This window comes from Triturus cristatus, chromosome 11 (genome assembly GCF_964204655.1).
Source record: "Triturus cristatus chromosome 11, aTriCri1.1, whole genome shotgun sequence".
Lineage (NCBI taxonomy): Eukaryota > Metazoa > Chordata > Amphibia > Caudata > Salamandridae > Triturus > Triturus cristatus.
The window spans coordinates 234222636-234249594 of NC_140594.1; the positions used below are offsets into that span (position 1 = coordinate 234222636).

A 26959-nucleotide genomic window follows, 5' to 3' on the forward strand; every position below is an offset into this window, starting at 1 on the left:
GTTAGCAAATCTGTTGCCAACAGTCACAAAATCATCTCCTTGTCCATGAGCAGCACATTTCACAACTGCTAATTCTTTAGGCAGCTGTATTGCCTCAAGCAATTTCCCAATCACTTCAGCATTCTTTATTGGAGTCCCACTCGACGTCAAGAAACCTCTCTGTAGCCAAAGTTGGCCAAAATCATGCACAACTCCAAATCCATACTGACTATCAGTCATCACAGTCACTCTCAAATCTTTCCCAATTTCACAAGCTTTCGTCAATGCCACCAATTCTGCAACTTGTGCAGATTTCACTCCTTTCAATGATGATGCTTCCATCACTTCTGAAACCTTGCACACTGCATATGCTGCACTCAGCACACCCTCATCATTCCTCAGACATGATCCATCTACAAACAGCACATGATCACTCTCAAGTAAGGGAAGATCCCTTATGTCTGGTCTCGGTTTTGTACAGTAATCCAGCACATCCAAACAATTGTGATCATCTTCTGTTTTCACACCCACATTTTCAATATCCGGCAACAATGTCGCTGGATTTACATTCACACATCTCTCCAAAGTCACATTTGATGCTCCCAGAATGACTTTCTCATATTTGGTCAGCCGACTATGTGACATGTACTGAGTTCTGCTTCTTGTCAAAAGAATTGCCACATTATGAGGTACGAATACCCTTACAGGATATCCCATTATGATTCCCTCACTCTGTTCCAGACTTCTGCATGTTGCAGCCACAGATTTCAGACAACCTGGTAAACCCACAGCTACAGGGTCAAGTGTCGATGAGAACTACGCAATAGGCCTTCTCAGTAAGCCATGCTTCTGGATTAACACTGAAAGTGCACATCCATTTCTCTCACTGCAGTACAATTCAAACTCTTTCTCATAGTCTGGCATACCCAAAGCAGGGGCTTCACACATTCTGCTCTTCAGCTCCTCAAATGCTGCCATTTGTTATCCATCTAGTTCCAATGGATCTGTCATATCACTTTTTGTCAGCTTAATCAGTGGCTTTGCTATCAGCGAGAAATTAATTATCCACTGACGACAATAACCCACCATTCCCAGGAACATTCTCACTTCCCTCTGGGTCTTTGGGGCTTTCATTTCTCTGATAATTCTGATCCTGTCATCAGTCACTTTTCTCAGACCTTTTTCAATATTATGTCCAAGATAATGCACCTCTTTCTTGCAAAATTGCAATTTAGCTGGAGATACCTTTAACCCTACATCTGCCAGATGATTCAGTAAAGCTATGGTATCTACTTCACAAGCTTCACGTGTCTTTGATGCCACAAGTAAATCATCAATATACTGCACTAGCACTGAATTTTCAGGCATAATCAAACTCTCCAATGATTTTTTCAATAACTGATTGAATATCGAAGGACTCTCCGTATACCCCTGTGGGATACGACACCATGCTAAAATACGCTGGCCAAACCTAAATGCAAAAATCGGCTGGCTGTCATGATGCAATGGAATTGAAAAGAAAGCATGACACAAATCAATCACTGTGTACCACTCAGCATCATGTGGAATCTGATACAAAATCACTGACGGATTTGGCACAATAGGACAACATGCCACCACAATTTGATTAACTTTTCTCAAATCCTGTACAATCCTGAACTTCCCATTAGGTTTCTTTAGCCCCATTATCGGTGAGTTACACGGGCTACTCAATAGTTCTCTCAAAACTCCTTGCTGAATCATCTTCTCAATTATAGGAGTTATTCCCTCAATTATTTCTGGTGTCATTTTGTACTGAGGAATGTTAGGATAAGTAATTCCCTCTTTCACTGAAATTTTCACAGGATCTACATTATTCATCAATCCCAAATCCTCTCCAGTAAAATCCCAAACTGTCCTTTTCACTGTGTCTCTCAGCTCTTGAGGCAAATCCTCCGGATCAAACACAGCATATGCACCAATTAACTCCCTCTCTCTATTTTCTAGAGTCACTCGGTACAAAACATCCTCATCTGGTGTTTCAAAAGCTATTCCATCCGGTGTACAAAAAATTGTACAGTTCATCTTACAAAGCAGATCCCTGCCTAACAAGTTCACTGGACTAGTGTCACAGACAATAAATCTGTGCATGTCTGAAAATTTCCCTATTTGTACTCTTACTGGTTCAGTAAGACGTGTCTTGATTTGTGTATTGGCTACACCAACTACTTGGATTGCTTCATCCGAGAGAGGAAGATTTCTAATATCTGTTGACCTGACAGTTGATCTTGTCGCACCTGTGTCTACTAAAAAAGTAACACCTTCTTCATTTATTTTTCCATCCACAAATGGTCCTGCCTGGTCTATTTCTAGAGTTGCACCAAGTATGCACTCTTCCTCCTCTCTTCGGCACCGTCAATAATCCCCTTCAGACTCACTCCCTTCATTCTTTAACAAGTACTGCTGTACCTGGTTAGAACGCCTTGGTTTGTTTACCTGCTCATCATTGTAGAATCCCGAATCCTTATTATACTTTTGTGATCCTCTATTCTGCGGCAAGGGCGGTTTTGGCTCTTGACTCTGCTGTTTCACAACAGAAGGTTGTTGCTGCTGTCGATTATTCCTTTCGTTCTGCACCTGTTGATTTAAGGGTTTACTCTCATTATTCGCTAATGGTGGATTGGTACATTCAGATCTCCAATGTCCCAGTTGGCCACAGTTGTGACACGGGAACTTTTTTTTGGCTTCCTCAAGATTCCCCTTTCCTTTCCCTGCATATCTGGGCCTATTCCCTTGATTATTTCCTGCATTATTCGCCTGTTCCACCAACTGTGCTACCTGTCTTTCCGCAACTTTCACTTGTGCCCACATTGCTTTCTCTTTCAGCTTTCTCTGTTTTGCTTCAATTTCATCACTGAAGTATTTTGCATGTCTCAAAATCTCATCTATTTTCTTACTCTGCCAGTCCACTGTATGCTCACGAATTCTCTCACTAATCTCAGGCCATATACAAATCTGTATACAAAATGACTCAAATCTTTGTCACCCAGGTGTTCATCCCCACTGAATTGTTTAAAAGCCAGTATCAGCCTCTCATAAAAAGCATGAACCGATTCTTTTGCTTCCTGATGTGTTCGATCTATTTTAACCCAGTCTGTCTCTTTTGGAGGTACTTTATTTTTCAGGTATACGATCACCTGCTCATACTTTCTCATTACCTCTGGATCTGGTGCTCCTGTTCTCTGATCTCTTGGATATTCCTCAGTAGGCCAACTTACAACTATTTTACACTCAGCCCACAAGTCTGCTGGAACAATTATATCAAACAGACTATTCAGGTCAATCCACAGCACTTTTGACAATTTCACAAACCTGTCTACCTGCCTATACCACTCGACGGGCTTTTCTCTCAGTCGAGGGAAATCATTTGTAAACGATAAAATATCCTGTCTGGTCCATGGAACATGTACATATACCTCCAGGTATTTCTCTCATAGGATAAGCATCCACTGTTTTCTCTTTTTCTCTCACAGGAAATGCTGAATAAGTCCTATCTCCCGATTCTTCTCTTTTCTTGTACCACCTATCCTTCCACTTCTCAACATCACCCCATTTTCGCAATAAAGCGATCATCTCTTTAATCTGTCCTGTTCTACCAGCACCATTCAGATTCTCAATATCTTTGTCTGTGAAATCCATCCTGTAAGACTTCTGCAAAGCTTTCACTTTATCAATGTCAACTCCGTGCTCATTCGCTATTGCTCTTAATCTGTCGTGTATTTTTAGCTCTCCAGGTGATATTTTTACACATAAATAACAATTCACCATCATGATGATTTTTTAGAATTTCTGTAGGAACTGTCCCTGCAACAAGCTCTTCTAATTCTACACGTAACCTAGCCACATCAATTGCCTGTGAATCTTTATCCCTCTTTTGAAGAACTTTCATCCATTCATTCAAATCTTCAGCTGTTATTTCAGTAGATTTTCTCACTGGAACCACTTTCTTCTGCGGTTCTAAAATCGGCATCCCTGAACAACTAGCTTCACCAGCATCCAATCTTGAATTAGACTGTATCTCTAATCCTTCACTACATGTCTCAGGTCTGGATTGTCTCAAATCATCATTTTCTGTCCTTTTTCCTGAATCTCCTGAAGGACCAGCCAAACTTGTCAATCTATTCCCAACATATGGAATCACCAAATTATTTTCACCCATCCTCTGTTTATCAAAAACAGGCATAACCGGACCTATGGTTACAGGCACCGTAACAGCTTCTAGATTCTTTGTCAGCTCTCTAATCTTTTCAGTCAACTCCGATGTAGTTCTGGCTAATTCTCTCGTATTTTCGTCACCGCTTCTATTCTCTCTTTCCCTGAAAGGATTACCACTTCTTAACTCAGGTGTCACATTTTCTGTCTCAATGATACGCAATGTATCTCTTATCGGAGAAACAACTGGTGTGCTCTCTTCTGGTTCTGGTCTATATGGAGGTGGTCTTTTGTAAATCATGTCATTCAAGACTTCATCCTCATACTCATTAACTCCATATCTTCTCACTTCTGCCTCAGGAACCCTTTCTGTACCCTTCTCTTCAATTGTTCTCATAGGGTATAATCCCTCTGACATACTAGCATCTCGCCATCTCTTCATTCGATCATGATGAGTTTCACGATCATGTCTCCTCCCAAACATGTACCTGTAATTTCCCCCAGACCTCTGTTTTTCTCGCTCATGTACTTCCTCTTCCCATTCCACTAAAGCCTCAAACTGTGTCGGCCTTGGTCTTGGGTCAAGACACAACATCTTTTCCCGCAAATTTTTCAACACGGCCAGATTAAATGAACCATGTTCTGGGAATGCTAGGACACCATCTTCCTTAGTATACCTAACCCAATTCTCCAACCATATACAGGTGTGATACCCATATCTCGCAGCCATGAAGGATGCAGGCGTTTTCGATGGAGGTAACAATTCACCTTCTCTCGTTTTAACATCTTTATCCTTGTCGAACCAATTTTTAATCTTTCTGAACAAAGATTTTTTCTTTTTCTCTTCTTGGTAATACATTTTAGCTTTTACCAAACTTTCTAATCCCTTCCGTAATACAACTGAATAGTACGATGTTTTATCCAATCACAGCGCGACTCACACTAACGCACCAATCCTGGAGCGTCTACGTCACTAGAATACAAAGTGACTCTTTCCAATCCTTGCGCGGCTCACACCAACGCACCAATCTCAGCGCGAGCACTGTTCTGATCTAATATCCAATCAGAGCGCGGTCTGTTTGACGTCAGCAGTCGCTGCAGTTTCTCCTGCTCCTGTCTCCTGTCAGTCGTTTACCCCTCCTTTACAAAACTTCTCAGTAGACTTCGTGTCAGATTCTACAAAATCTATTAGTTACAACATATAAACATCTCCATTGTCTGCTTCGCTAACCAAAGAATAGTAAAGAAAAATCTATTTCACAAGAATCCCGTTGACACAGTAGCATGCATTCATTAACTGTTTCCTCTAGGACTGCTCCAAAGAGTTTTACAATTAACTAAATATATGAGCATTCACGCACATTCATACAAGAAAATGTAGTACATACACACAGAATCCTGCTTTTCCCGAGAACAGCGAACAATCTGCCCCACTACAGAATTATAACATACGTTAACCAAGCAGTGTTTACCTCTGCCCAGTCCTTCAGACAAGCTCAGAGAATACCTATTACTCCTCCCGCGATAAGCTTTAACGGTGAACCTTACGGATCCCTGGGACTTAAGACCAGAGTTTCACAAATAACCTTCGCTACCATACACACTCCTTTTATAGCAGAAATATTTCTAATAGTAACACACAACAATGTCACTAATTCCGAACACAGACAATGTGACGCGCAACTTCAATTGTCACACGTTTTTCCTGCATACGTACAGGACCAACAATCCCGTCTTTCCCGAGAGCAGCATATACTTCCCTCTGCCCTACTACAGAACTGTTACCAGCTCCCAAATTCCAGAAGCACTACATAAAACTCAACATGACGACTTCAACATTTAGTATTAGTACATATACCAACATCAATCAATAATCAATAAATCAAAAGCCAATGTACAAGCAATCTAATCAGATCAAGACAATCATCAATAACCATCAAATTCTGCTACCAGGAAATTGGTGCAGATTGGGGTGTACAAATTCTCCCTACTTCCACGGATAGAGTAAATTCACAGATACACGCACATACACTCATCATACGCTTGGGCCCATTTCACTAACATACACTCAGATTACTCTATTAGCACTGAACCTGTGGGAAGAAAACCTTCTAAACACCCTGCATCTACACTTATGGTCCATAAGACCTAATTGACACTGTCTTGAGTCATGATTTAACCAATAATAATCAACAATAATCAAAATAGAGTACTCAATAATTGACAAGAAATAATAACCAACACTGTATTTAAAATTATGATTCTTTATCTAAAATTAGTTCAATGGAAAGGCAATCAAAATAAATCATTATTCTCATAGTTACCTATTCTAGCTAAATGTCATAAATGGGTCATCAGGACAGGTCTCTTGATAAAAGTCTCTTAGGTCACCGTCCTCACAGCATCGATCCTCACCAACGCAAGTTCGGAAAGAAGTGGCCTCAGAATCCAAAATGCAACGAACGAACCCTCTCTAAGCTAACAATATTTATAATGAATTAAACAATAGGAGGCAACATAAAATGTTTTCGATATCCGCTGAACCGCTGAGCAAAGCGAGCAGGAAAGGATGTAGCATCGCTACATTTGGAAAATCTCCGCTCAGAAAAATCACAAAAATAAAAGGACGGAAGACGGAACTAAATCTTGAAATGTTTCTTTTTCATGTTCATATTTCCTCGGAACTAGCATGATGATCATAATGTTCATTGAGGCTCCTTTGTCTTCCAAGGACATTTGGATGTCCGCCCAGAGCTGCTGTCCTCACGGAAAACTTTTAACCAGGCGAAGACTGTGGTCAGATGGCTCTCGACCATGTTCAGCAAGGCCTTCTCATCAGAGTTCGACTACCCAAATGCAGGCTTTAAACGGTAGCCATTTTTTACTAGGCCAAAACGTATCATCTTAATTAAAAGAGACAAAAACAACGTTACCACAGCATAGTGATTAAACAGTGTTAACCCCACTAATACCCTTATGTGTATGTAATTATCTAGCCTTTGCAACACAAGAAAAGCATTAGTACACGACATTTAAAAAGCGTTTTTGTGCTTTAAAATAAACAGCACTCAACAACATTTATTAATAAAACATGCACATTATTAGTAAACGACACAAATGCTTCCCCACGTGTAGTTTTCTCTTGTTATTCCATATTGGTTAATTAAAACATTTACACAAAACAAATAATTAGTAATTATAAATTAATAATTTTAATTTCTTTCGACAATAGACAAACCAGAGCTTAAAAAACCCAATAGATTTTCAACAGAAAACTCTGCTCCAGCACTTGCACATTTAATTACAGCGTATCAGTGTATTTTACATTGAGTCAATAAGTATAAATGCATATTTTGTTTCAATAAACATGAGCTTCTGGCTGTAAGTTTGTTCATCTATATTCAACATCAGTGTACATGATCACATTTGATGTCATCATCCAACACTGTTGTGAATTATGGGAGTTGCAGGTTTAACCTTTCTTTTAGGTTATGAAATTTACATTTATCTATCACACAGCTTGCTATTAGTATGGCCGTAAGGCATTCTGAAGGTTTGTAAGGAGTATGGGTCTGAAGTGTTTGCAGTGCTGCATGTAAAATGACGTAGGCAAAATATCGCGATTGGCTGAAGGTGATAACACCATTTCATCAACATAGGATGGGTGGTTGGTAACTCTTAACCAAGATGTGTAGGGTATTCGCGGTGAGTATACTTTATTTACTTATTAACTGAGTGTTGGCAACAGAGGCCTTCCTGAGAATCAAAGGACATGTTACTACCTTCCAAATTTCTGCCACCCTGCCAGGTCAGGTTGTCCACGCTCAGTTTGCCTGGTCCAACCATCTATGTGCCGCATTGAACAATGCAAGCGAATTTTGCAAACAGATAAATGCACACAGTTCTCTCACATCCGTGGATGGCAATTTACCAAAATGCTAGTAGTGGCGGAAGTGACATCACACAGCCTTTGACCTTTACTTTGATCACTCGCACATGCTCACACATACACCCACATTCAGACATACACACTGTCTCTCACACATAAACCCACTTTCACCTGCATGCACGTACACAACATACATTAAGGATCGTTTTGTACTTACCTGAGCTGCCAAGGAAGGCGAACTGTACTTCATTGTTTTTTTTTTTTAGACTAATAGTAAATGAGACAAAAGGGCACTTTATCACATTCCCCTGCGCAGATTGTGCACTGTGGTGTGTAATTGTGCATGGTAGGTTGCGGTTCCAGCCCCTCCCTCATTCTCACTGAGATGCTACAGTGGTTACACCTGTTGCAGCACAGGTCTCATTCCACTTCCATAGTTTGATCTAGTGCAGCTCTGCCATAGTAAACGAGGCAATGCAGGCAGAGGGATGGGGACCAACTTGCCAAAGCTGAATACCGGCAAAGGATGCAGACATAGAAAAAGGACTACAATTTGATGCCCAAAATGAGTGTGTGCTTTGGAAGGTTAGTATTGAAAAGAACTAGATTTTGGGATTGCGTAATACATTTTCACGGTATACAATGGCGGTTATATTTTAGGATTACCTGCATGTTCTTCACACGCATTATTTCTAAAGTAAAGAAATGACGGCCAAGCCAAAAAAATGCGAAAATTATTTTTTGTAAATAGCAAATGTAGTGCACATCGGTTCTGAACTTTGTAACTCCGGAATGGTTAGAAAACAATGTGTACAGTCTATATAAAGCTATTCATTAATCTGAACATCATGTAATGCACATCTTAAAGATAAACGACCAAATGATAACTCGAAATTCTGACGCTGCTCTTATCATTAAGGGGGGCGCGATCTAAATGTGACATGTAAATATTATCAATTTAATAAAGAATGTATACTTAATATTCATAATGTACACCACTTGACTAGCTGCAGGTATTAAACACTGTTTGTAATGAATCAGCAAGGGCGTTTACATTTTTTTTTTATTAATTTGAATTTAAACAAAAATACAACATTAAGGTAGGGCAGAATCGGTGATAGATATAACAATCTCATAAAAATGGACATCGTCCCTGGAGAAAATCGTAAAGGGAAGCGAGAGGGGAGGGGGGAAGGGAAGTTCGAGCGGGTAGATGCGAGCAAAAGGGGGAGGAGAGGGAGGGGAAGGGGAATGCAGATCCATACTTTAAGACATCTCATAAAGCACATGAAATATACAGGATTAAAAGATAAAAGAGTAATGGAGAGGTAGGCGGATCAAGTAAGAAGGCCGGTGCGGGACACAATTAAGTCACAAAGGGCGTTTAAATATTGATGGTGCTTGAAAGGGTTGGCATGATCATTGCTAACAGAGACAGTGCCAGAATTACAAAGTGCGTGCCCGTCTTGCACACGAAGAAAAAGCAGGGCCTTTGCGTCCATGCCTTGAGCAGAGTATTCCACGACTGCTGAGAAGAGAGGCTGCTTTGTGCTGGTAGACAGCAACACACGATGTGACTGACCTAAGGCTTCCTCACTGCAGAGTGAAGGATGAGGTCAGAGCTGAGAAAGATTACAAGTTTAAATGTCACAATAAGGATGTGAGCAAGGACGTCATTTGAAGGTCACCAGGGGTTGCAGCTGTGACCCCTGGCTTGCAACCCCTGACTCAGAGGTGGCGAAACCAGTGCCCTGGAACACCATGGCATCTCGTCCCTATGGGCGTCATTTGGGGCTCTACCCTTACTGTTTTCTGTCATTTCTTCAGTACGCTTATTGTGAATAACATTAGATCCATGAACAAATTCTCTTTGTGAATTTCCATTCGTGCAGAATGCGCCCTTTTCCTGATCTGTGCTAGCACATATCAAAAAAAGAGGTTTTGATAATTTTTAATTTATAGTAGCACGTTGGCAGACAACTAATTAACTGTATAGCATTGTGCAAATAAAAAAAGAAAAAGAAAAACAATGCACACATAAAAATGATACTAGCGCAATGTTTTCGATGCACCACGTATGCCATTTGTAATTAGCCATAGCAGGTTTGCACTTAGCTTAATACCGTGTAAAAAGCATGCAATCTGTCACCCCTGCATAAGTTATCGTAGCTGGACTATCTACGTGGACCCATGAAGTCTTGGTACCACACTTGAAGCGACTTTGATCCAATGCAGACATATGCCAACAGCTCATGTCCGGGTTTCTTTTTAGTTGATTAACTTCCATAAGCCAAAGATAAAGGAATTCTTTTCATACTTCTGTGAAGGTCAAGTTATGACTTGAATGATGGTTCGCTTCGCCTTCACAATAACCATGTGCTGTCCACATTTCTAATATTCATGCGCATATGCAGCAGACAGCTTGCATCACCAAAGAGGAATCTTCTAAGTGGGCTGATGTTGTAAGATAAAATACAAGAATGCAAAAGTTTAATTTGTTCTTTTGGAGTTCATATCAGTCTGATAAGAGCGCATATTTGTCTTGCCCAGCAGAGATTCTCTTTAACCTTGACATTTAGGTAGCCGAAGATACTGTCTACTCTGCAAACCTTTTACTATTACAAAAACAAGGATATTATTTTTCAAGGGCATTACTTGTAAAAATATATTTACAACTGCATGAACTAGTTCGATTCTGTGCGTGAACAGACGGCGTTTTTAAAGCAGATATAGTATTATGCCTACCGATAAGATAGTAGGGAAAAAAACGTTCCCAAACATGTTATGTAAACCAAAGGTAATACTCCTTTATTGCACTTTAATTCTAATTTTTAACGTATTACCCAGTAGTAAAATTATTGTTGAGTAATTATACCTTTGTACTTAGCACGAGTGTCATCTTAAGGATGTTGGGAAAGACATATTGGCTCCCTATATGGAAAAAATTGAATTTTATTACCAATTTCCCTGCTAATTCGATCCTGCATGATGCCGAAAAATACTCAATTATATGTTAAAACGCTCACAAAAACTGTTGATATATGCCTTGCCCTGACACGTGGTTGAATAGATTATTTCCGAATTGGACGTAGGTAGGGAGGGAGAGAGATTTAGACAGAGAAACTGAATAGACAAGTCAAACAGAGAGAATGTTCTCTTTCCAGTGGGGCCCCTTGAAAGTTGGTGGCCCTGTGCAATTGCCTACTTTCCCCATGCAATAATCTTTGCTTAGTGCAGTAATTAGAATGAGTCCATTATGAAAGTTCCTTTCTTTTTTATGCTACCATATTTTAAGTAGGGTCCGTAGACCCTAAAGGAGAATTAAGAGAATGAAGTAAACCTGTTTTGGTAAGAGCAATGTCTTCACCAGCTTGGTTAATGCATTTTATTTGAGAGTGGTATATTATCCACAGGTGGGTGTCCGGCATGTTTTTTTTTTGGAGGCTTTACTATAGGTTTCTTTTGGCAAAGATTTGCCCATTGCATGTAGAAAGCTTGACAGGGCAGTTAAAGGATTTGACATTCCACACATAGGGATTCTTGGAGCCAATCCAATGTATGTGTGAATGGAAAAATGTGTTCTTCCTGAAGAGTCCCTCACACCACAGTCTTGGTAACCAACAGGTAAAGCAATAGCATGAAGCACAATTTTGCCATATACATAGCTAATACTTGACAGGGCAAAGAGTGCCCTTACCCTCTGTGAGTAAGCCACATAATGAATCAGTCTTCTGAGGACCAAAAGTGAAAAGAGGCTGCTTTCAGGACTTCAGTTGTCTGTGGATTTTTTAGCCACCCCTTTGTGCAAGAATCAAGGACTTAAGATTCTTATCTGTGACCAAACACCAAAACCTCAATTTTGGAAGTTGAGTCTTTTTAACTGAGGTTCCATAACAAGATTCAGAGATGGAGGAGAGACTCAGCATCAACTTTATGTCATAATGTAGAGTGAAAGCAGAAGAGCCAAAAAAAGAGTGACATGCGTCTTAAGATTTATTATCATTATTGAGGGAAAAAAGGGCATCATGAGCTCTGCAGACTGCACTTGAGTGATAGCACCTCTCCACAATCAACAATAGCAATACATTGTATAAGAGACTTGATTATTTTTGGGATGGAAAAGTCTTCTGCGTGGTAAAGGACATGCACCCATGCCCTGAGTGCCCGACTGTACTGATGTCTGGATCCCTCGTGCTGATTGTTGTTGTCTTAGCCAAATGCCGATCATGTGTGTGTACCATGACGTAGGCCTCTCTCTCAGATTCCGTTCTTGTTGGACCGGTAGGGGCACTCAAAGTGCTACCCTCATAGTGGCAGAAGGCTACTGCCTTCACCAGGATTTAAGCAGCATGAGTACAGTTCTGGCTGGGTCAGTAGGAGTGAACAGTCCCTTTTAAACCTGTGTCTATGGAATGAGGCCTATAGGCTAATTCGCTCTGTAAGGTTCCGGTGCTGTGTGCTTCATTCTACCATGGCCTACCTTATCTTGGAGTGAAGTGCTGTGCAGTGCAGAAGTGGTTTATCTATGCTGGGTGTATATGTGCATGGGGAGGATGCCATAAGGGACAATGCAATACAGAGTATTGCATGCATGGTGTATGCATGTGCTGGAGGCGCAGATGCCTGAGACTGGTCCAGTAACTGAAGAATGTAGTGCCGTGCAGTGCATGCAGTATAAGTGCATGTGCTGAGTGTATGTGTGCCTATGAGTGGTACAATACATGAAGGGTGCAGTGCATGCAGAATAAATGAATGAGCTGGGTTTATATATATCTTTGAGTGATAGAATACATGAAGGAAGCAGTGTGCTTAGTAAGTACAAGACCTGGGTGTATGTATGCCTATGAGTGGTACAGTGCATAAAGGACACAGTGCTGGGCAGTACACATATATTACATGCTAGTGCTGGTTGTCTGTGTGCCTCAGAATGGTACAGTACATCGATGATGGAGTACTGTTCAGTGTGTATATTCAGTATACTTGCACTGGGTGTATGTGTCATTGTAGATGGTATAATACATGGAAGGCCCTGGGTTTCATTTTGGGAGACCTAGGCGTGCATGGTGAAACATGGAGTGGAGATAGAGAGATCCCCTCAGACAGATTTGTGGATTGCTGCATTCCTGTAAGCTGGGAGGGGCAGAAACTGAGAAGGGGAGGACCAGGTCTCCCCTGTATACTTCAGAGAGTGGTCTTTGATTCAGTGAGGGGTCACAAGGAAAGGGGCCTGGACACATATCATGAAGGAGATGGGGCTGATAAGAGAATTATGAAGAGTAGGGATGGGAGCCCCGAGCTAATGTAGATATCACTGTGGCGGGCATCCAGGTTCGATCTCTGGTCACTCCTATTGCCTGTGTTGAGTTACTATCCGCTTAAGAGACATCCCTCCTGTGGCAGACTGCTATTCAAGAGGAAGAGAGAGCAGAGGAGCCTGCACTCCTAAAGAAGCAGAACCCCAACATAAAACTTCAGCTCAGACCCTGAATCACATTTGGTGTCTAGAAAAGGAATATAAGAGCGGGAGGTTGAGACCCCAAAAATTGTCATCTGCAAAGCAGTCAGAAGGGCTATGTGAGAAGGGGAATTTTTGCAAGACTTCTGCCTGTGAACAAGATTGGGACCAAGGCCTGCTAGTCTTCTTGATGGGTGAGGGGACTTCCCCTAGGGCATCCAGGCCTACCTGCCCTGGAGCCTGAATCACCAGCATCTGCATGCTTGCTAAGACCAGTGTGCCCTGTGAGGAAGATGAGAGCGTTGAAGAGAGCAAGATCCAGCAGGGGGCCCTTTCCCAATATTGCAATGCTTACTCTAACTTAAGGTTACACTATCCCAGAGGCACTACCGTGGGGGTCTTCTAAAATGTGTGGAACCTTGCATTCCCAAATAAAGGGATGTACTTTGATAATGAGAAAACTTCCCCTCAGACTACTGTATATCGAATTAATGCACCCACACTACCTCCTAGTAAGACTGGAGCCAGCATGGCTAGAAGCAGGCCATCATCAAAAGTAACCTTCACACCAAAGCCCAGTTAACTACACACATGATACTCTGGGAGTGTCTGCCAGCCCTTTTTTGTGACCCATCTGCTCTAGCTGTTCACTTCTCATCACATTCGAAGTGGTTATCCAGCAATTACCCTTGCCAGACCTACCTGACGAAGATCTCAGATCCCAAAGCTTCTTGTTCTCTGATCGAAGTCACATCCCACGTGTGCAGTCCTGGAAAAATCGAATTACTGTCACTGTTGATAAGCCATTTTGGAGCCTACACAAGATGAGTTGTAAAACGCTTATCATGAATTATCTTTGAAGAATATTTACATGACATCTTTGTTCATCGATGAGTAGGAACCTGGATAACTATGACAAGGAGGATGTTTTTTATGTCTTTTGTGTGTCAATTTATGAAACACCATTTTTAATCATAAACAGACATTTTCAGTGATGAAATGTTACAGTGAAATAGCTCTTTGAATCTTATTACTGCAGGCCCGTGGCCATCACAATATTTGGGATGTCTGACTGTAAACACATTATCAATTCACTTTTTATAGGTGATGCAGCTGATGTTAAAAGTGACATGCCAATAAAGGTTAATCTGACATGTATTTGCTGCAGAATCTGTTTACAGTAGTTTTCGGTTGAAGAGGCAGCCCTAATACCATGCTTTTGGAATCCATGATGAGGTTGGTGTAAGACCACAATGTAACTCACATGTGACATCTGACTTTTATGCAACAGGTGCATTTTTTACAGTTTCCTAAAAGCCAGAATTTGTAGTCATCCAATTATTTAAAATGTCATAGCAGTATCAGTTTGTAGCTGTTTAGAAATAGGTCAGCAAAATTCAGTAGAAAAAGGCAGAACATGAAATAATATGCACTCACTTTCCTGCAAATGCCATATACAGAGAAAAAGGATTGTGCTTTGTTGTTTTGGTGTAAATCCTTGCAGGAGTTGTTGCGAAATTGGTGTTTAAAAAGATGTTTGAGTTGGGTTTGGTGAGTTTTCATTTTGGTGATCTCATGATCGTTAATTTGCAGATCCTCTGTAGGTACGCAAATCGATGAATGGTTCCCTTTTCGCATTGCAGATTCATACTCAGCCAAGTTCTGATTGGCTAACCATAACAGAAACACTTCTGTTGCAGCTGCCATTACTCAACGTGGTGCACTGTCCACCGTGTTTAGAAATATATAAAGTAAAAGGAGATAAAGGGGCAGGGTGAACCCACCCTCACCTGCTTCTTCCTTTGGGGAACTGACGAAGGGATTTGGAAATCCTATGATGTATTAGATGATCTGCAACACATCGAGCTTTCTTGTGTGCTCCCCCTTCACCACCCCCAATACCTTATAGGAACTAACATAGTGTAGGACTTGGCCTTTTTGGCTAAAGTTCCCAAAACTTTTTGCTTTCACCCTAGACCGTTTTCCTGACATAGAGTTGCCAATTTAGATGCTTGGGTACTTTGTCACTGCTAATCAGTGTCAAAGTACAAGGGTTCCCTATGTAAAGTGTAGTGGTAATTGGTTGGTCATGATTAGTATGCTGGCCTTACTAGTAAAATCCCTAGTGATGTGCACTGTGTGTGCAGGGGCTAGTAATGAAAAGGCGCGCAGAGAAGGGAACTCAGGCCTTCAGTGTAGGGCCTGCATGCAGAGTGCTATGTTAGCATGTTGTCTTGACAAGTGCAACCACTTGTCAGGCGTTACTTTCCCTTTTGCATACACAGGGGGCACCCCGGTGGTAGGTCCTCGATAACCCCTGGGCAGGGTGCCGTGTAGGTAAAAGGCAGGACATTTACTGAGGTGTGTTATGTCCTGACAGTGAAAAACACTCCATTTCGTTTTTCACTGGTGAAAGGCCATTCTGCCCATAGGATAGAATGGGGGAGGCTGGGTAATGTGTTTTGTTAGCCTAGTTTCCTGTAAGTTTATAATGGAAAGGTGAAGATTAGTATGTATGAACTCACAGCGTCATAACGCATCTTTCTGTGAAGGTGGTTTTGTCACTGTGTGTTCATAAACCACTCTTTAAGAAAGTGGCTGAGTTTTGTGCTTTAAGCATTTTTGTGTGTCCCAGCTGAATGTGGATTGACTGTCTGGATCTGTGAGATGAGAGGAGCTGGAAGAGGTCTTGACCCAGGGAGAGGTTCAGATGGCATCGGGCTGCCCTGCATCTGGAGAGTAGGGGAGGTGAAAAGGCCTGGGCTGGTGCTATAAACCAATTGACCCATCTCCAGCTGAGTGATTAAGGATCCAGAACCCCACAGGTCGAGTCTGCAAAGGCTTTGGCCTCTTTCGTGATCAAGAAGAACCTCTGCCAAGGAAGGAGTTGCTGAAGAGACTGCTGGATAGGACTGACCCTTGCTTTGTGATCTGGGGCTGGCCTGCAGTTTGTAGGTTTTACTAAGGAAGAGACTGAAGGGACATTGCAGTGGGTGGTGGCCCCTCTTCTTGAACAGGACTGTGCTTTGTGCTGTGTCCTGAACCCCAAGGGCCCGAGGTGAGCTGGCTCCCTGTTTAGAAACACAGGAACATAAAAGTTTCCGGAGGTGTCCCAAGCAACGTGGTGTGTGCGTGCTTTTGCAGCTTGAGACCCTTAGAAGTCGTGCCTTGTGATTGTGGGCACACAGGAGTGAACTGAGTCGCGGACACACAAGGATCGTGTCGTGGTGCAGCTGAGGCGTTGGTGAGGAGTGCCTGGTCATTGTGTGCACCGGAAGAAGAGAGGAGACTCGGACGTGCCTGGTGAGTGTCGTGTTGCAGCCAGGGTGTTGGTGAGGAGCGCCTGGTCATCGTGTGCACCGGGAGAAGAAGTGAGTCTCGGACGCGCATGGAGCGTGTCGTGGTGCAGCCAGGGCGTTGGTGACAAGCGCCTGGTCATCGTGTGCACAGGGAGAAGTGAGTCTCGGGCGCGCATGGTGCTTGTTGTGGTGCAAGCTGAGGCATTGGTGAAGAGCGCCTGGTCATCGTGTGCACCGGGAGAAGAGGTGAGACCCCAACGCGTAGGGTGCGTGTTGAGGTGCCAGCTGTGGCGTTGGTTAAGAGCTCTTGATCATTGTGTGCACCAGAGGAGTGGCGAGTGTCGTGGTGCAATCACCGGCGCTGGTGAGGAGTGCCGGGGTGGTTTGTGCACCAAAATCGAAGTAGGTCTCCACAGTGCTGAGGGCGGGTCTCGATGTCCACTGAGGGCGGGTCTCGGTGTCCACTGAGACTGCCGGATGGAGGGCCAGATCACTGGGCCCTCGAAGTGAAGAAGTCGTGGCACGGACTGGCAGCCCCGGAGGAGCTGAGCCGCCGGCCCGTGCCTGCTGTGCCCATCTGATGGAGTTCTGGATCAAGACCCAAGTCGCTGAAGGAGGAGAGGAGAGTGAGGTCGCGCCCCCCCCCAGGTAATGTGGATCTCCACCTGGGGTAGGGTGCGGGCCCGAAGGGACACTCTCTCGGCCTCTCGCTTCTGTCAGCTGCATGAGCCTGTTGCTTCAGCTCGGATCTAGGCCTGTGCTGGCCCAAGGAAGGACAGTACAGGGGCCGGAGTGAGAAGCAGTACTTTTGTGTCATCATTGATCAATGATTGGTGGCAACTGTTAACGGAGCATCCAAACTGTCGTATTACACTTTGCATTACTGCTGCTAACAAACTATCGAACTGTCGCATGATGCCTGATCTAATTTGTGCCTGACGAACTACATGTTGGGTGCGATATGCACTGCGTTATATTTCCCTTGCAGAGTACATGATTGAAACATGGCACCTTGCATTGTTTGTCCATTGCACAAGTATATGATTGTAGAGTAGCGTATTGCTTTGTTTCTTCCTTGTACAGGGCATGCTGGTAGTGATACGCAATGCATTTTTCCTTCTGTTGCAAAATACATGATTGTGGTGTTATATATGACATTGTTTCTCTAGTGCACAGCATGGGGGTATATCGTTACTCATTGCAGTATTTCTTTTCTTTTGCAACATTTGTGATTCTAGCAATATGACTTGCCTAACCTTTTGGGAACGGTTAGAAGTAAGCGTGACTGTTGGTTAGAAGCGGTGCTGGGGAATAGAACCTACCAATCCACCGGAAGAAATAATACCCATTATTATATATTGGTTTTTTATTGTGTGGTCATATCATATATCTTCTTGTATAAAGATTATACTCGTTTTATAAAAACCCGTGTGGAGTCTATTTGTGGTGACATCAGTGGGTTGCTGTGAGTGTGGTTGCACATACTGTAGACTCGTGCCTTGGAGATAAGCCTGGCAGCTTGTGCCAAGCTACTAAGGGAGTGAGCAGGGCTCCCTCAGACAGTGTCCTTACTTAGCCTAACGTTGAAACGAGGGGTCCGGATTTCGCACCTGGCAACAGCGGTGTGGGACAGGGACTCCCGCCTCCAGCATTTGGTGAGAGACTTGGACCCCCACTTCCAATACTTAGGATCCGCCAATCCTGCAAAAAACAATGAAAATAAAAAGTGTTTGAAGCACTAATGCACTACTTACCCAACAGCCACATATGAGGGTTGGTAAATGCGGTTGGGTGAAATGAATCAAAAGGTATGCAGTTCCTATGGAGATGGTGTCCTAAGAAGTACCTTCCCTATGTCATAGATACAACAGTCATCCAGAGAAGGGAGAAAGGAGTGTAAGTAAAATCTTCCTACTGACAAAATCCTAGAAGGGAATGAGGACGGGCCTCAACCTGGACGTCCAGATTCACAGCAACACTGGCGGGAGTGGATCACCGCAAGGTTATGGATTCCTACTCGTGGGACCTACCCATGGCCGGACACCGGAGAGGCTCTGAATGACTGTTGTATCCATGACGTAGGGACGTACTTCTTAAGACTCACTTTTTGACCGCCCCCAACACTTCAGAGTAGATTAGGATTCTTGTTCCCCCTGGTTCTGATGAAATGCCGTTCATCAGTTAGGAGAATGAAAGGCATGAAACATGTCGACCTATTGACCCACTTTCACCTCTCACCCCACATATAGGGCTGCAGCAGGTTTAATTTCCCTTGCCAGCCAATACTCTCTGAGTCAGCTTTTACCACATCATCAGTGCCCAGAGAATAAAGGTTCTTAGGGCACTCATAGCTGTCTTTAACTCACTTTTGACACCCACTGTACTCACTATACACTTGCCCCACTACCTCATTGACTAGAACCTCCTGGCTAATGACATAGAAGACCTTCAGCAAAGAGTTATTCTGCGGGGCCCGTCAGGCATTGCAGCGTCGGCCCTACGAGGAGCTGCCCTAAGATGAAGCATGACACCTCTCAGGGTGTGTCAGGGCCCTTGCTCCTTATTGGAGCTTCCCTTCCCCTTCTTCCTTCTCTTACCTGGAACTCCGTTCCCTTTTGACCCCCCAACCATCTCCATAGGAACTGCATACCTTTTGATTAATTTCTAGACATATGAGACCTATACCAATAAAGCCCTCATCCCTCTCTTTGTGTATAAATGCGTTTGGGTGACAGCAGAGCCTGACCATAGACCAGGCTCTGAAGTTCACGCCAAGTAGCACATAGCCAATGGCGTGGGTAGGTTGCTGGTGGAGGGTGGGAGTAGGGGCTGGCTTTAGAATGGTGCAATTTTTGCTGTTGCAAAAGGTGCCATTTGCGCTCTGGTGGTTAGAGTAGATAGGTCAGGCCTGAGAGGCGAGACAAGAGCAGCTTTTAGAAATGTTTGTGTGCCCAGCAATTTCCAGAAGATAATAATACTTGCAAGATAGCTTTGATGATTAAGATACTTGCTGGAGAGATTTGTGTTTTAGTTTAGTCACAGCTTTGACTCATCACAGTACAGAGAGTTAATGTGCCTGCTGCAAGGCACAACATATAGCATGCAGATCACATTTGTATTTCATGTAGATAGCTCAGTCGCTTCTGTTTTTGTCACAGTGATGCTTTTCTACTTCTAGTGCATAAGTTATGATCCTAATATAACATAGTAAGCTATAAACATAAAAGAGATGCATGCAAACTGAAAGGCAGAGGTTTAGCTCCTCATTTTTTTTAAAGCCCTTTTTTATTCTATGATTGCTAGATAGGGTTTCTTTGGCTAGTATTAAATTCAAATTGATATAGACATCCCTAAACACTATGCTACATTTGTGATCTTTAGTTTCTGCCTATCCAGACCAAGCACTCTCAACATATAATGCCTACCAGTATGGATGACCTGTGACTCCTGCATCTTATAGCCCTCATTGTCTTATGTAACACTTCCTGGGCATTGATTTAAACACTTATGCTTAATTGTCTCTGTATTTGTGTGTTGTAGAGCGGCTTAACACCCTACATTTGGGATGAGTAGCACTTTAAAAGAAATTAAATGGAGAGATGAGGGAAACCAATGGAGGGTAGTAGTGAGGGAATCTATGGAGAAGGGGGTCATTGGGGTGGTGTCAGAAAAGATTGATGCACCAGGTGCCACCAATGCTAAAACTGGCCCTCTGTCCATGGAGAGTTGGGTGCAAGGCCTAGTCAAATACTAGGCCTTGTAGCCAACCCTGCTTTGCAACAGCAAAGACTGTGTGTGTTGGAGATCCACCATGTGTTGGGTGCCGGGGCATGCTGGAGAACAGATTCTGTGACAGTTCCCACTGCACTGGCCCTAGGCCATGCGCAGCACTGGTTTGTCACCTGTATAGCGTGGGGTTCAAGACCAGGAAACCATGCATTGTGGCATGTTTTGCTGCACATGGCATTCATCCATGGAGTGTTGGGCATAGGACCTGGGCCTAGGCCAGGCCCTCTTGCCAACCCCTGTTGCACATGGCTGACTGTTCGGTGTTGGTTGCCAATGGAGGGTTGGACATAGGGCCTGGTTGGAAACCTGGCCCTGAGGTCAACCTTCTGATGCGCACAGCGCAGCTGGGGAAGGCTGCCCACATGGGGTTGGGTGTACAGAACTCTTGGATGTTGGATGTTGTATCAAAAAACATTTACTGAACAACACAAGACTAAAGTTAATTTATAGTTACTGGTGGTTATTACACCTCAATGTAGTTTTTAAACAATCTGAGAAATTCACCTAAAAGCGACAATTAAAGTGCAGTTATGGTTACACATTAACACTGGAAAAACACTGAAATTTGCAAATATGATTAGAAGGAGATTCCATTACTTGCACTACAGCCATTCAAACCATAACCTGCACACCAAATGCAATGCTAATGTCTCATAATACATATATATATTGAAGACTAAGCTGAAAGTTACAGCTTCGTTCACACACAGACACACACACATACTAGATCCCTGCTACCACCAACTGAACCATTTGAGGTAGGGTAGTGCGACCATCAAAGGCTTAGGGAGGTGGATATGTAAGCATAGGTGGTGCCGCAAGCACCAGTGCTGGATGTGGACCAGACCTACGGTGGTAGGAACTGCATGGGTGTTGACAGTGATCGGGGGCCTTACAATAATTTTTGGGCACCTGCACTTATTTATTTAAAATGTAAACACTAAGCTCAAAACCTTTGTTTTGTCATAGGCTGGTATTCACACCATAGAAGAGTGCAAAGCGCTCATGCACGTTGTTGAACCGGGTCTTTGTGTAAGTCTCCAGGAGATTAAAAGCCATAAGGAAATATAAGAGGGATCGAAAATTGAAGGGGTCCTAAGGATCTTTGGGGGTATTGTTAATTCACACGCAACCGGATAATTTTCTTTTTAACTCCTTAAATGCCTGCTCTTACAGATCACATCAAAATATCCAAAGTTCATTGGTCTATTAATATCGTTCCGAAACTGTACTTTAGTTTTGTACGTGATAAAAAGGAATCCAGCTATTCTTCCTTGCTGTGATTAATAGTCCCAGTTTTTGAAATAACCCAGTATTATTTTGTGATAATGTATATTCTCAGTTAAATGTACTGGAGAACAATTTATGTAACTCTTTCCTTACCATCAAAAGGGAGCACCTTGTAAATTAATGGTTAATTGTCGGCTCCTCTAAAGATTTGACACAACTCATATGTACCTTTTTTTTTGCTGCTTCAGGTACTTCAAGGAGAATGTGTTTGCTTATTTAAATATATCATTGTTTTTAATTTTAGGCGGAGATTTGCACTACCATCTTTCACAGCATGGGGTATTTTCTGAAAAGGAGATGAGGTTCTATGCTGCGGAAATCATTTTAGGATTAGAGCATATGCATCATAGGTTTGTTGTGTACAGAGATTTGAAGGTAAGAAGCTGGCTTTGCCCAATATGTATTTGTGCTCGAGTGGGCACAGAAGTGTTTATAATTTTATTCAGTGGTTTCAAACTGTTTTGTACCACAATCCAGTTTTGCAGTGATTGAACACCGTTTATCCTCACCTTTTGGGGCAAATTGCTAATATTGCTTTGTCTTTAAATGCATGCTTGTTTTGCAGGTTGCCAAATTATTAATATTTACGTGACTGGGACCATTGCATTTCCACTTTGCCAGACAATAGGGGACACAAAGCTTAAACTGCTTTATTGACACCTAAATAAATCACATTTGCAGTCGCCTTATAGGTGACCTGATTTCCAGCTGGTAGTATTCATTTGTCAGAATCATCTTGCTCGTCCCAGTCCATACTGAAGGGCTCATTAGGATGGTGGACGGACTCAAGTCCGTCCGCCATCCTGGTGTAAATCGGGACCGTCCGCCATGCATGCGGCGGTCTCGCACACCAGATCAGGATGCGACCATCACCATGGTGGTCGGATCTTAATTTTTAACATTGTGGTGGGTGCTGCTGACAGCAGCTCCCGCCGCAATGCTAAAACAGCGTGTTGTGAATTTCACAGCACTACGTGGCAGGCACCATGCGGTGCCTGCCACGTTGTGCTATGACATGTTGTGCACCCTCGCTTCCCCCTATACAAGGGGGGCCCGCAATGTGTCTCAATCCCCGCCAGCCTTTCCATGACAGTTCCACCGCCATGGAAAGGCTGTCTACAGCCAGCATCGTAATTTGCCGGGCGGTGCATGGTAGGCCCCGTCGCAATTTTACTGCTGAAGACCGCTCCGCCAGGCAATCCTAAGGATTTCCTGTGGTGGTTCCATGGCGGACGATCTTTGCGACCGCCACGGTCATGGTGAGATTCCCCCCGTCATCCTAATTTGGCAGGGGGAAAATCGCGGTCGAAGGACGGAAGGACCGCCACCGCATGGCTGGCAGTGGCGGTCCTTCCACCATCCTAATGAGCCCCTAAATGAGGATATCTGTCACCTGGGAAGACAGGCAAGACTTCCATCCATCTAACAAAACACTTCTCCCTATAGGCACTTTGTTTCAGGGCTGCCTAAAGAAGCCAAGACCAAATCATGTCGTCTGTTCAATTAATATACCCTGGCTGAAACACAGGTTAACTTTATACTGTGGCTTATAGGCAAGACCAGTTATTATAGAATCCTATTCTCCTGATAAAAAATTATCCAAAAATAAAGATGATTTCTGGAAGCCTCACCAGCTATCAAATAGATTTAGAGACCAAGCCATTTATCGTTGGAGCAAAGCCTCCACTTCTGTCCTCAAACAAGGCTAGAAAAATGGGAAGACTTTGTCCTGCTGCAGGTGGAATGGAACTGAACTTTTATTACGAAAGCCTTAGACCTGGCTGGGGTATTGCATGCTAAGAACGGATTCATAAACAAGGTTTTTTGATCTGCTGTGGCCTCCATTTTTTCCTGAACAATAGTCACCAGCACACCTGTTTAGTTGATAGTCATTAAAGTCAGTTTCTGGTAGAGGCTTCTAGTGCGGATCCTGGAAACTTTGTAACACTCAAGGAATATCCCAGGAAGTGATTTGGGAGTGAGCTGTAAAAGGCCTTGCTCACTGCGTTTTACCACCTTAACGTAGAGGCATAAAGCTTAGATAAGTACTCATCTCCGACTATCACCTCCAAGGACTGGGAGTGTAATATTTTTGTAACACCATCGGGAAGATGGTAACCAAAGCAAGAATTAGACTATCAAAGCCGCCCTGTGTCATGATACAAATAGCGATCTTTTGAGAATGCTTCTCCTATTGTAGCTCTAGTTTCCAAGCTCTAAGCCACGATGTCAAGATGCTGAAGAACTGGAAGGGACAAAGGAGGATGGAGAAGCGAGCATGGGATCTCTGGAATCCACCTAGGACTTCCCAGTGACAGAATGAGCAAAGATCATGGCGCTCAGGGCTAAAGAGGAGCAATTATAATCAAGTCTTAAAGTTAATATTTGGCCTTCTGCAGAGGTAAAGCATTTAGCTATGCTAAGCTACCAAAGGACAGAGTCAGGCGAGCATTTCATAGCCAGTTCGTTGGCTCAGTGAGTTGAATGTTTACTCTTGTCGGAGCTGTCTGTCACATTTTGAATTTCACAAGACAGACTAAATCATCCAACCGCCTGACATTAGTAAATTGAGTACCATTAAGTTGGGGGATATTAACATGTTATCTAAATCCTTAAAATTATAATATCCTCAAATTTCCAATGGAGGGAGAGAGAAAGATAGAACAACAGGTATATCTGTACTGGACATTTCTCAGTAAGTTATAACAAGAGTTAATGGGCTGTCTTGTCGAAGTATCCACCCTTACAATGTTCATTAAGAGCACTGTGTCTTTTACTGTGGGCAGAAATATTTGATTGAAAGACTAGTGGAATGCCTTTTTCAGAAACATGACTTTTGTCTCTGAAATGCATTCTATCCTAAGGCCCCCAGTGAACATTGGCAACCATTTGCTTCTGAGTACTCCTTTGACAATCAACAGCTGTGTTGTGCCTGAATTTACATGTTCTGTTTAGCATACCTTACTCTTGCTTTTTATTTCTAAATTACTTTGAACATTGTGAAGACACATGAATATGTACATGTCTCAGAGATCCATTACATGACCCCAGTATTGTAGAATGTTTACTCTTGCATGCATTTCTGTAGATACCTATGTGCCCTCAAGTGCATTCAAAATGGTTTGCAGACCAAAAACAATACTCATAACATTTATTACAAGAGGACCATAAAAATACTTGCTATTTCCAGTTATTGTTCCAGTTATATAAGATCACAATAATTTTGGAGGTGGGGAAAGCAAGGTTTATGAGTGTTTGGAGAGTAACATGTACACATCGGGATTTACAGTGCCGATGTCTGAATGTTCTCTCCATTTTTCCACCCAGAGGAATAGTTTTCTTGAAGCAAATGAAATCTCCAGGTGGAATACGACTTGCCAGCAGTGTTTCAATTAAACTCATAATTCACATAATTCTGATGTGCCCAGTAAATCCTGTTAATGGGAACATTGAAATTAATGGGTCATTAATAATGAGGTCCTACGGGTTCAGGTCTGAAATAAAAGGTGGGTTGTTGTTAAGGTTCTGATTTAGACTTTGAATATCCTGTCCACCGTACTACAAGGCACTTGCAATATGGCAGATGGGATATCTGTCAGGTTTGTGACGGCGTATCCAGTCTGCTAAATTCTAAATCAGTTCCTAATGCACTCCACAACTTCTAAAAATATTTACTTTCTGAAATGTTTTATCTAACAAGACATGGGCAATTTTAGCTTAATCCAGATTATTTTTCTCTGACACCTACCCTTTTCATCTCTGAGGAGCATCCTCACTGCTTGTCGGATCAAGTTCTCATCAATTTTCTAACAGAAGTTAAACTGTTCATTAAACCTGACCAAAAAACAGGCAGTCAGGTGTCTTCATGGATGATGGCTAACAACCTGGAAGACGTTCTAAATCAAAGGCATAATTTAATTTTTGCTGCCTGCACCACCTGGTCCTCCTAAAGCCTTACAAGTTCAAATCTGCCAACACTAGGGACATTCTTCTAGCAATTGTAGCAGCTGAGTTTGAGCACTAGAAAGGCACTTGAAGTAAAATTATCTCCTCCATACCCCGGCTCAAATTACCTATTGGGGTCCCTGTCCCAGTGTGTAATACTTCAGACACCTAGTTAGGTGCATGCAGAGTTGGACATTGTAATGAATTGCACAAAAAGTGCACTGTCCTCAGTGCACTTGTTATTTCTAAGAGTTTGTGCCGGCTCTGTGGGCAACGCATGAGTGAAAGACAGTGATATGTTTAGAAACCGGGGCTCCATTTTTCACTGGACATGAATTGGTCGCTGTATGGGTTGCTTGGCGGGAGGTCCGTCTGACCCCTAGCCGCCATTGCTTTGGAGTGCCCTTAAGAGTGCTCTGACTGTGTGCCACCTCGATGTGGAGCACTGTTCGTGCACCTTCTGCCAGCTTCTTTGACTCTGTGCACACATACTGGTAGAAATGCATATTGTGGCCCTTGTTATTGAGAGGAATTGTGTAAGACATAATTACTGTGATGAGTAGGGGGTTAATTCTTTTTTTTTAATGTTACAATCTCGCAACACCCTCGTGGAATCTTGAAAAATAGCATTCAGTGGGTGATCTTTGAATACACTGTAGTATGCACATTTGTTACTATAGGAAGTACCCTTACCGGAGGTGGACTTTATCAGAGTCTACTTTTTACGCCGATCGGCTTGAGTAGAGTTGAGGCTTTTCCCACACCCTACTATGCACACCTGTCATCCAAGAGTGAGGTCTCAGCAGAGAGGCCAGTCTCTCTGCAGGCACCCTACTATGAAGATCTGTCATCTGAGAGAGAGGTCTGAAAGGAGAGGCTACTGCTTCTCCACACCCTACTGTGCACCGCATCATCTGATATAGGGGTCTGAAAGGAGAAGCCAGCCTCTCCCCACACCCTGCTATGCACACCGTCATCTGAGAGAGGGGTCTGAAAGGAGAGGCCAGTCCCGTCCGTCCTGCTCACTACTACGCACACTCATTATTTCAGAGAGAGGTCTCAGAGGAGAGGACAGTCCATCCATACACCCTACTAAGCATGCCTGTCATGTGAGAGAGAGGT

The 26959-nt window shown here is 43.0% G+C and overlaps 1 protein-coding gene across 1 annotated transcript in view; it reads left to right on the forward strand.

Annotated features, from left to right (window-relative positions):
* Nucleotides 1-26959, forward strand: part of GRK3 (G protein-coupled receptor kinase 3) — a 1147860-nt gene that overhangs the window by 813646 nt on the left and 307255 nt on the right. The window contains exon 11 of the mRNA XM_085636358.1: nucleotides 22137-22267. Within this exon, the coding sequence (XP_085492484.1) occupies nucleotides 22137-22267 (131 nt within the window). The remainder of the gene's footprint in view (nucleotides 1-22136; nucleotides 22268-26959) is intronic.